The sequence below is a fragment of the Xenopus laevis genome, chromosome 2S (assembly GCF_017654675.1).
Source record: "Xenopus laevis strain J_2021 chromosome 2S, Xenopus_laevis_v10.1, whole genome shotgun sequence".
Taxonomy (NCBI): domain Eukaryota; kingdom Metazoa; phylum Chordata; class Amphibia; order Anura; family Pipidae; genus Xenopus; species Xenopus laevis.
In genome coordinates this window covers 95,401,984-95,414,280 of record NC_054374.1, presented here as the reverse complement: position 1 = coordinate 95,414,280, position 12,297 = coordinate 95,401,984, and the positions used below count along the sequence as shown (strand labels likewise).

The 12,297-nt window shown below is 36.2% G+C and overlaps 1 protein-coding gene across 5 annotated transcripts in view; it reads left to right on the top strand.

Annotated features, from left to right (window-relative positions):
- Positions 1-12,297, top strand: part of msi2.S (musashi RNA binding protein 2 S homeolog) — a 435,916-nt gene that overhangs the window by 415,358 nt on the left and 8,261 nt on the right. For 2 of the 5 annotated variants that reach the window (XM_041583048.1, NM_001090558.1), the window contains 3 exon segments: positions 1,783-1,959; positions 6,106-6,314; positions 9,119-9,196. In XM_041583048.1, the coding sequence (XP_041438982.1) occupies positions 1,783-1,959; positions 6,106-6,314; positions 9,119-9,160 (428 nt within the window). In that variant the 3' untranslated portion in view covers positions 9,161-9,196. 5 annotated transcript variants of the gene reach the window in all.

The window sequence follows — 12,297 nt, the reverse complement described above, 5'->3', positions numbered from 1 at the left end:
TAGGTATGTGATCCGAAAACCAGATATCAAGAAAGCTCCAAATTGCAGGAAGGCTTCTCATAGACTCCATTATTTTTAAGTAATCCAGATTTTTAAAAATGATTTCCGTTTTCTCTGTAATATGAAAACAGTACATTGTACTTGATCCAAACTAAGATATAACAAATCCTTATTGGAAGCAGAATCAGCCTATTGGAGTTTACATGATTTTTTTAGTGACATCAGAGTTCACAGCCCTGAGCATTCTTACAATATATTTTAGTACAGTCAAGATATGTGTGCTGATAAGGAGAGTATAGAAATGATGAGCACAGAGTGTTATCATAGCTAAAATGATGAGCACAGAGTATTACAACATCTAAAATGCAAAGCATCTGAACACAAAAAGCAAAAAAGAGTACATTTTATTTTAAGCACATTATGAAGTATTTGGCACCAATATATCTCCTATTTTTCATGAGAGCATTAGTGCAGTATTGATACACAGCAATAAACATTATATATTGGAAGACAGTAATTGGACATGATACTAAAAACAAAATTGTAGTAGGCAGAACACATTATTAAACAAAGTTATTCTTCATTTGAGTTCCAGACTTTTCATGATAGGGCAAAAAACTGGGATCATTATTTTACACTAATTAATGTAGCATTGGAAGTCTGAATGAATAAATTTCTGGGTCCCAGCACAACAGAAACACGGGTTGCAATCTCTCATTTTTGCAAACTGTCTGCTGTCTACCTTGTTTTAACGACCAGGAAGGAGATTCAGCACATAAGTCAAATGTTTTTACTAATAATTGACCATTTTGACCCATAAGCTTTCTTTTCGCACAGTTCTGAGACCTTTTTGACCTCACAGAGACTAGATATCGCTTGAGTATCTTAACCCATATTTCACAGGTTTGTTCTTGTCTCTTAGGACTGATTTATTCAATTTGAAAGGGAGAAATTAGAATGATTTCCAGCAGCTCAGATTTACTTTTTAACACTTCCAAGACTGTCAAGAAACTTTTGCATGAGAGTCAGAAACTGTTTTAACAAATTGGTACTTTATCAGATGTGCCATTTAGCCAGGTTTGGTTTGTGTGCTTGAATTCAATTCCGCTCTGCTGCAGCACTGAACTGTAAACTATAAGCGAATTACTAATACTTGCTCCCAATTAGTCCCAACGCAAATTCTTATTACAGCAGCTCTTCTTCAACTCTATAGGCCAGTCCTGGCCACCCCCAATTCACAAGATTTCCGACCTTCCCAATCCTCATCTTCAAGTTTGCCCAATAACAGAAATAGATATGTGGCAACCCTTGTCGTGTGTCTATCTGAACCCTAGTTATGTATGTTTGTTTGTCTGAACCCTAGTTGTGTGTGTGGCTATCTGAACCATTGTTGTGTGAAAAATTGGGCTGAATCATCAAATGAAGATAGCTAAGTATATTTTACATTCTCAAAGATGAGTGCTAACTGATGATATATTAGAATGTATATATAAAAAATAATACATTATGTCTATTGAAAGTATGATTTTTATATTTTGGTGGGGATATTTTTGGCTCACACATTTCTGTGATTAACACTGCTTTGTTTTGCAAAGTATACTGAAATTAAAATGTGCCTGGTAATAAGGAACAGTTGAATGGATGGCAAGGGCTGGCGGCCTTCTTCTTTTGTAAATTCCGTTGTTGCCTTAAATTTCTTGCAGATTATTTTTTTCTTTTGAGCAAACTTTGTTCATCAGTCCCAATGCAGAACCCATAGTGATGCAGTTAATATGTTTTTAGGAATCCCAGATTATGGTTTCTATACCACGCCCGGTGACCAACGGGCTACGTTATCGTTTGCGGACTACGGTTCCATGGGGCCTCGAACAGCTCAGATGCTTCGTAGTGAGCATGCTGCTTCAGCAAGTAATTCCCCCCTCCATCACCTTCCCAGCCCGGATCAGTTTAAGAGCCCAGGTTTGTACTGACTTTTATTTTTTGGGGTACGGGAGATGAGCAGCTGTTAATGCAACATTAAGCTAGGGGCTGCATGCAATTCATGTACTGAAAATTCACTGTCTGCCTTGCATTGTGAAATTAACCTAGAGAAAACAGTAAAATGAAAGCATAATGTTAGACTGCATGTACCTTTAAGATGCATCAGCTATTTATTATTATGAGTATTTGCAATGACATAACCAGATTACTTTTTTTACCTCTAGGGTGTTAAACTATTTCATACTATTTTATTACCGTTTAATACTACTCATGTTTTAGATAAATCTGACCTAACTTTGTGTACATTTATTAATCTTGTAGTATTATTGGTTCTGACACTGTCATCGGTTTTCAGCACAAGAATGCAAGATGGCGTATGTATCCACTGTAGGACTGATGTAATTTGGGCATGTTTTTGGGGTTGTTCATCATATGGGAACCTCAAGATATATAAGAAACAGAAGAGCATATAAACTGGGCTGTTATCTTAGGCGATCATTTCTATAGTTAATACTGTTAATCTCTGTTTGTGCTTTGGCACTATCACTAAAGTGCAGTTGTCAATAGCAACCAATAAGCAATTTGTTCTGAAAAGGCTACTGATGTGTATCTGCCAGCTGTACAATTTTCTGTGAGATAATACAGGTATCTACTCAGTGATGTACTACAGAGTAAGCAGAACTGCTCTACAGGAGATAATGCAGGTATCTACTCAGTAATGTACTACAGAGCAAGCAGAACTGCTTCCTCTGTACAGGACCTGCAAATGACCTGCGACTCAAGTGAAATCGTGGGTCATCCATAGTTTCAACTAGGATGGTTTTTTTTGGGTAACCCCAAAGTTACACCACTGTATCTTCTTCTATCAATGGGAGGGTGTTTCCTGGGGAGAGGCCTGTTCATGCTTTGTTTGAGATTGGCTAAAATAACCCATTATTGGGGTGGTGTAAAAAAATACCTCCTACTATTAGGAGTGCCTTTTAATGTGTAATTTTAGAGATTAGGATTCATGATGTAAAACCATGTGTACGGACAAATATACAGCTTTATACATGCATTAGACTACTTTTTACACCATTTGTCTGGCACAAGCCATTTTACACAGCTTTATAAATAGACCCCAAAGGTGTAGCAGTTTTCTCGTAAAAAGCAAAACTGTCCAACTACAAAATATAGCTTCAAACTCCTTCAGTATATCCCAAAACACTATCTGAAGGAACCTAAATGAAGTCTACAATCAGCTTTGCTTAGCAGGAATTGGTTTGAAAGCAATTATGCTCCTACTTTTGATTACATGTTTCTATTGTAGGAGTTAAGGAAATTCACTCTATACAGCTTGGAACCAATTTTTGTTTTCCTTTGTTAAAGTCTTAGATTTTTGCTAGATTTTAAAAACTGTTGGTTTAAATGATTGAACTTCCTTTACATAATAACAGTGGTTTTTCAGGATTCTGAAAGCTTTTCCTAAAAATTATAGTTCTTTCCATTGTTGTAACTGTGTTGGTTGAGTATCTGCAAAACATCTATTCTCTGCCTCCTACAGGTATATTTCTCAACCCTTTATTTGTTTGGTGAACATGTAGAACTGAACATTCACACTCTCTTGGAAATGTAGGCCATGATAAAAAATGTTGTCCCAAACATAATATGTATAGTCAGCTCTGTGGTGGGTGCAAATGAATGCAGTATCCTATGTTCAATAAACTCAAACAACTACACTGTGTTATTACTTATAAATGATAAGGTTTGACTATCATAGTTTTATTCCAGGATTGACATTTTGTTTATACTTGCTGCTTAGAGTTCATATGCATTTTTACCAGTACAATTTAACGGGATATGATAAACTTTATAGAAAGCTATTTTGTATATATACAGTATATAGTATATGCATGTGTGTGTGTGTATAATTACTTATACATCCCTGTCAGATATCTTACCATAGATATCTTACTATAAAACACCTATATAGAATTAATGCTATAATCTATTTAAATAAACCTAACAATAATTGAAAAAGAAGGATATAGAATGGAGAAAACAATGAATGGTGTAGCTCAATAGTAAAATTGGAATTTCAACATCATGCTTCAGCTAAATCAGGTCTGAATAAGTCAAATGTTTGCACTCTGTACAGACAAAGGTGATGATCTATATTTAGCCAGATTACAGAGAGTGTCATTTTTTTATCAGGGTTCCTTGGGGTCCTTATCTTATCTTACCACATTGCGCAAAACATTGCAGAAATCGAATAAGTACCTGTCCTTTGCTGATTCTGTAGAAATTACAATGCAGTTTTGTAAAGGATCCCTTTTACTAAGTAGTCATGAATCTAAAAGTGAAACAAAGCACCAATATATTCCAGTTCAGTTACTCATAGTACAGCAATTACTATAACTTTGTTGCATTTGTCATGGAATTTTATGGAAGGAGATTTGCTTTTGTTGGGTCCATGACCAACTGTGAAACACCTTTGTCTGTACAGAGTGCAAACATTTGACTTATTCAGACCTGATTTAGCTGAAGCATGATGTTGAAATTCCAATTTTACTATTGAGCTACACCATTCATTGTTTTCTCCATTCTATATCCTTCTTTTTCAATTATTGTTAGGTTTATTTAAATAGATTATAGCATGAATTGTTTATGGCAATTCAGATAAGGACAGAAATACCCAACAATAAAACACATGATTTTATTATTATTTATCTGTAATTACCCTGTTTGCATACAGTCTTGTGCTGTTTCCATTAAAGGAAAGTCAGCTTAAATAAATGGTGGGCATTTGTTTGTAGTGTAGCTTCTCATGATTCCTTCCCTTGATTGCAGCTGCAGTAACAATGTAGTGAGCACTATCCTATATTCATGCAGAATGAACTTTGAACCTCCCTTTAGAAGGTGTAAGATTTAGTTATTGTTGTGGACAGGAGTCAGACAGCTCTAGGCGGCAGTTTCACTAATTTCAGCCACCCCTTGGTTCCATCAAGGCAATAGTCTTTGATTTTCCTGTAGTGCCATAAGGTAACAGTTCAGTTATTAAAATTAACAAAGTTATTTTGTTTAATAGATTATGGGCATTGGAGTTTCATACCTGGTAAATAAAAGACTGCTTGATCTATGATAAACACAGATTGCCACTGTGATTTTTAGTGAATTTACATGATGTTTTGTTAGGGGCTATTAGAAAATCCCCAATTGCAGAACCAGCATTTTCTTTGATTGCAGAATTAAAGATGTGGAATTTGGCACCAGCTCAATATTTCACCCATATTTGTCAATCAAAGTAGGAAGATGTCTTGTCCTTACTCTTTGTGTGTCTGCAATACCCCAGGTAGATGGTGTTATATTTCTGTTAAATACTACTACTGGGCTTAGACTTTGAACCTCATGGCTAAAGAGTGTAACAATGAAAGTACATTCCGGTCATATCATATTCTCCATGTTATGTATTTTCCTCAGGACTTTTATTTTCAAAATGATGCCTTGATAATTATACATGCAGAACACCGCACTTGGCTTTTTCAGTGCTTCGTTGTTCTTGAGAACATAGTTTATTATTTGAGTTTTTCATTTCACTTTTTATAAAAAAAAATATTCATCAGTATATATTTTATTATTTATGTAGTTTATTACTAACATATTTAACATATTAATTATGAGTTTAACATATTAATTTTGCATTAACAGAAATGTAATCCATTTTATAGTATGTAAATCAATTCCTTTGTAGTTTGCATGGGATGTGAATGCTGTCTTCACAAGCCAAAAATTTGCCAAAAAAACCTCGGATGCATGAAAATAATAGAGGGCTGGAAACCAACATCTGCCTATTGCATTGGTGATTTCTGTTAGTTTGGCGGCACTGATTTCCTAGAGCAGTAACGCATTGAATGGTTGCTGTTCTTCTCCAGGCTTCTTTAGTGGTATTGCGGGCTGATGTTTTCATTCGATGGCGGGCTGATGTTTTCATTCAGTACTTGTTCTTGTTCCGCATGGCCATGACTGAACTTTAGAAATTGGAACCAGGCCCTCTTTTTCTAGTTTTTTGTTTTAATTTGTTTCTGTATATTGGTTCTGCATGCTGTGCCTCCACTCTCATACCTGGCTTTATTCTCTGCATACCAGTCTTGAATAGCTACAGTGCTCAACCGAATTATGGCACACCTGCTTCCCCGGCAGGCACCAACCCGGGTCGTCCAGGAGGATTCCCAGGGGCAAATAGCCCAGGCCCAGTCGCTGACCTCTATGGAACTGCCAGCCAGGACTCCGGTGTGGGTAACTACATTAGTGCGGCAAGTCCACAACCAGGCTCTGGCTTTAGCCACGGAATGGCTGTAAGTACCAAGTACATATTTTTTATAATCACATTTTCCTGTTGTCAAACTAGCATAGCTATGGGTTTGAGTGTTAAAATAATGATTGTAAGCCATATATCAAAGACAAGCTAAGCTACAATGATTCTGGATGTGCAATTTCCTAAAGGGCCTGTCACGGCGCAGAAACCTGCAGAAACTTGAGCAGTACTTTGTATGGTTCACAGTTAAACCCATGCAAAGGACTGACAAGTGTGGATGTTTATTTTTCATCCAGCCATGTATTGCAATTTGCTATTAACCCATTCACTCCTTGGGCACTAAGGAGGTTACATACATGATTGTTCATTATTTGGCTCACTTAGCCTATTGACACACAGCACTTCAGTTTTATTCAAGCTAATAGACCTGTTTCAAAACTGCACACTCCAGCGCCCAAGCTGTCTCTTGAATTATCAAAGTAATAGAAAGCTATTGGCTGATATCTGCTCATCCGTTAAGGGCAAGATAAGCATCCTTCTCCTAATACTTTGGAAGTAAACCAAGGTGAGCAACCTATACCATTCACCCTGAATATCAAATCCCATAGAGTATATCCCATCCATTGCCAAAGCCCTACAATGTATTGCATGACCAGTCGTTAATCCATACTAATATCAGTGAACATCCTGCTGACTCTGTATGTGTCTGGTGCACAATAAATTACTGCAGATATGTTTATCTTCTCTATGGCTTTTAAAGGCAGATTCTGTTAGAGGAACTTTTAAGAAGTGTTCTTTGCCCATTTGAGAGAGAAAACTGCATATAATTGTTTTGATACAATTCAGTGCAGCTCTTCTCCCAATCCATGAATTATTCCATTTTGGCCTCAACTAAAGAGTCTTCTAATGTAAGACACTTAATACCGAAGACACACTGAAGTCAGTGTTCCAAAGCACTGCTAGGATGCTGTGCAATACGAGCGAATGCTGGTTATTAGCATGTATTTCCCTGATACTTTGTGAAACTAAAAAGCCTGAAATGGGTAAATGTTGAAGATTTCAAGGTTACTAACATTTTTATAGTTTGCACAGCCAATGTAGAAAATGCATTTTCATGTTATTACTATGCTACAGTGATTTAGAAATCTGGATGGAAGTTTTCCTTAACTGATTTTGCATGCTGTTGATTTTCTAAAAGTTAAGTGTATTTGCTGTGTGGTGGCATGAATGTGTTTCTGTCTTCAAGGCTGCCAATCATAACACCCTTTAAAGAAAATATTTAGCTGCCAGGTTCAGCCCGTGCACTTGAGACCTCTATTGTCTAGACGCCATGTTTTATATCGTAATGCTAGATGAACACTGAAAGTGTGTGCAACTAACCTAACGTAACGCAACATAATAAAATGGTCCCTAAATGTATGTATGTAAATAAAACCCCAGTCCAAAACAATTCTAAGGCCTAACACCCTCTAATGGTTAAATTGGTCCTAATACATTTTTAAAATATCAATACATCTTTTATTGATGCTATTTGTTACCATTAGGCCTTCAAACTATGCACAATTGGGCAAGATGTATATGTATACATACCAACATATCTGGCGCCCATACTTTACTGGAGAGCAAGGTTTGATATATGGCACAGGCCATCCTTATAAAGCAAAAGCTGCATTTGACTACTAATGCACCATAACAATGTGGCACACCAGTTCTATAAATCTTTTATAACTGTGTTGTTGTCTCAGCAGATATTCGCTTTGCACCCTTTCCCAAAAACCTTTCCATTGCCTTATCTTACTGAACCTAGCTGAACCCCTTTTTTCATGGCTCTCATGTCACTACAGTAACTTTAAAATGCCATCTGGTTTAATCAAATGCAGGACATTGTCACTGATTAACAATTCTAGGGTTAATTACCCTCTCTCACCCTGGCACATTTGTCTCGTTTCATTTCAACTGGAAATGCCCCCTATGCTCTTCAAATCTCAGTTCCTTGATCTCTAAAACAATGAAATAAAAGTAGAGCTTTCAGCTTGCTGCTTGGCTATGCTAATATTCTTCTGCAGTGTCTCTCCTTTGTACAGAGAACAGATTGGCAGCCTGTAATATTCATCTCTGGTCATATCATGGTTTGATCTGTAATCAAAATTTCCAGAACTAGAATACATCACACGATTGTCACTTATAGCTGGAAATTATATACTGGGCTGTCCTTAAAGGAGAAGGAAAGCTATAGAGGCATTTTATTGCCAATAGATTAGCTGCAATAGTGCAAGCTAGAATGCTATATTTATTCTGTAGAATGTTTTACCATACCTGAGTAAAAAGCTCAAGAAACTCTCTGTTTGTTTAGGATAGGAGCTGCAGTATTAATGTGGTGTGACATCACTTCCTGCCTGAGTCTCTCCCTGCTCTGGGCTCAGATTACAGTAGAGAAGGGGGGGGGAGAGGAGCAAACTGAGCATGCTCTTGCCCAGGGCAATGAAGTTTAAGCTGAAGGCAGGAAGTCTGATACAGAAGCCCATGAGTACACAATAGAAGGAAAGAAATACAGTGTTTCTTTTGACAGGGGACTCAGAGCAGCATTACTTTGAGGGTTTACTGGTATATTTAGGTGGGCCTTTCTGATAAGGCTTACTTAGTTTTAACCTTTCCTTCTCCTTTAAAGGCATAGTTAAAATAATGATATAATAAATGATGAATATTTATTTAAGACAAAATAAAATACACATTCATGCCGGCATCACAAGCAGGAGGAATTCTTATGATTTTGCCACAATAAAAACTGTATCTAGAGCAACTGCAGAATATATACTGACAAACTCACAAATTGTACAATTTTAGGGCCCTTTGATTGCAACGGCTTTTACAAATGGATACCATTGAAACGGTTCAGATGGTTGGTTGCCATCTCACTTTGAGGTATTCTAATATCATTGTATTTAATGAACACATATATATATTTGTACCATTTGCTGCCTTGTTTGTTATATTTGTTCTGTTTTGTCATGCCATTTTAACCCTGTAGTGCCTAACAAATATTAAACATTTAAGCTTGCATCTGTTTGCTTTTGGCTTATTCAGTGAATGCTGCTGTTCAGTCCAAGCCTCCATGGAAGAGGCTGCAGCAAATTGCTAAACAGGGTTTTATATTTTTCTCTTACCGAGTGAGTTATGCAGGGAATCTTTGAGTCTTAAAAGATTGTTAAAGCAACCAGCCAAAACAATTGTAGGCTGCAAGATGGTTAAGTTATGGGTTCATGTGGTTTAATTTTCTTCCTCAGCAGTTACTAATGCAAATATTATCCAGTAACAGAGGAACATGCTAGGACCTGATAATATGATTAAAGACAACATAATACATTAAATGACTAATAATTAGGTGTTTTATAGTCTGATTTGGTTTTTTAAACTCATACTTTCTCTAGGTGAATGAGCAATATTCTCTTTACCAGCTGTTTGTTGATATTTATCTTATTAAAGTTGGCATTCTAGGAACCTTTGTGCTGCACTACTTAAGCTTTTTAATGATGTTCCAATGTTTACGTAAAGGCAAGGGCATAATTGAATGTAGGGATATACGTGTTCAAGAAAAACCATTACTGCTTCTTAATAAACACTGTTCTTTGCTAAACAAAAGCTGACAGCTTAGTTTCAATGTGTACTGAATGCTACAATGCATAATTAAACAATGTGCCAATACTGCAGTTGAAATATGACATTTTTCCACTAACTATGGGACAATTATGGGACATTAAAAAATTTCAGACTATACAAATCCAATTAAAGGCATCACCTTAGCTCACGAAATTAGGATTGTTGCCAGTTTCCTGCCCTTTTTAGCACATCTCGTGTTAATTATGTGTATTTTTCTTTTGTTTCCTTTTTGATGTTTTCTACTGCATAGACAAAATAAGATATATTCTCTTGTTTCTGTTTAGGATTTCCTATATTATTGGGAAAGGATCACTGAGAAATTAGTGTTTCTCTAGATATTAATCAGCTCTAAACCAGCTGCTCGCCTAGAACATAATGGAGTTTCCATGTAGTCTCCCACTTTATTACAGATATGGATTTCAAATAATGGAGATATAATAGAGATTCCCTCAGAGGGTATACACAAATGTAAAGGCAATACAGGCGAATTAAAGAGCTCTGTGTCATGTGCCCCTGTTGGCTTTTGATAGTGTGGGGAAACAAAAAATAATATAATATTTTATTTTAGAAAGCATTTCACAATGCTGCATGCAGATGCTAAGGTATATTGGTTGCTAAAATGGCAAGATTAAGAAACTGATGGTCACTGAGGGGTACATATACCATGCATGGCAGGAAAAGTGTACCTCCTCATACATTTTTTTGAATCGTTCACAGGATCTGCTTGTCCTAATGTTATAGTGTTTGCATAGGCACTATTAGAATCCCAAACCAACTTCACTTCTTCCTTCTTCCTACCAATTCTATTTGATTTTTTTTCTCATTCTGCTGTATTTTTTATTCTTTTTCCCACCTGTCATTATCCTAATTTCTCTCCAATATCCCACCCTTGTCTTCTCAAGTGCTTCTGTAAACATTTTTGATTACAGTCATTCTTTCCTATATCACTGTTCAAATTGACTTTACCTTTCTCCTCTTCTCTTCCCACTCTCTTTGTCTACTTTTTACCTTTGGCTCTAACCTTTTCCTGTACTCTTGTACCATATTCTTCCTTCTAGTTTCTTTAATAGCAATGCTTCTTCCTCCGTACGCTTTTGAGTTCTACCTCTTCCTGAGTTTCATTTTTACTTACAGTGTGCCTCTAAAGTAACCCATCTTTTTCTCTTCTGCTTTCCACTTACATCCCATTCTTCTTTCTTCTTCCCCCTGCACAATTATGCTTTTCTTATTAGCACTTTTAGATTCTGCTGCATTCTTTATAACTCCCTTTGCCATTCCATTGAAGAGGATTATATGTCTTTGTAAAATGATTATAGATTTGCTGAACTATTTTGGTGTGATATTGGTGCCCTTATTTCTGATGTGGAATGAAAACTCGCAATTCTGATGTGGAATGTAACTTACATTCCTCTAATGATGACTGTTGATTTATATTTCTAGTTGGATTTCCTAGATTTCTTGCATAACTTGGGGGCTACCCTTTTCTAATTTTGTATACACAATTTATCCCCCCAGTATTGATTAATGTAGCAGTGGGCTTAATACCCATCATAGTTGCCATATTGTATTTTTAAAAAACATACTATGGAATATATTTTGTTATGAGGATGAGATTTTAAGCTTGGGAAAATATTTGTTAATAGTTAGACATTATGTGAACAACCCCAATCATCCATTCTGTAAATTCTGCTCTGGGCCACTTACATAACACTAGAGTAAAATAAGTTGCCTAAGGATTCTGTTCACGGATCTTAAATGTCTTTGTATTTCGTTCTTGTGTGATTGAAGGTGACTTTTCCCCCTAATAAAACACATATTTGGCAAAACTTTCTTCATAAATGAAGTCATCTAAAGTCATTATTCTGTTTATTATCCTTCTTTGAACTCTTTCAAGTTCAATTCAAGTGTCCAGACCTGTACTGAATATTTCAGATAAAGAGAGATTTACACTGGATAGAGGCCACTTGCATTAGACAACTACTGTTTTAGCGGAACCAATCATGTGTAAAAGTACACCCCACGTAAATGTATATCTTTCTTAACATATGTGTACCTATCAGTAGCTTTTGATTCGAACACTAAATAAAGGTAACAGAACAGTAAAACCATGAGCATTTGACTCTCCAATCATTTATTCAACAAAATAATAACAGATATTCAATTTTCTTTTGTGGAAAGGCAAGTATACCCTTGGCTCTAATACCTGTTGTTACCCTCTTTGATAGAAGCAAACACAATAATTTTTTTAATTTTTCCCTCTGCTCCATTGCAGATGTATTTCTGCTGTGCAGTCTTTAAGGGGTTTATTGCACCCTGTTTTAAATTTCTCCACAACACTTTAACAGTAAGATCCAGACTTTAACTTT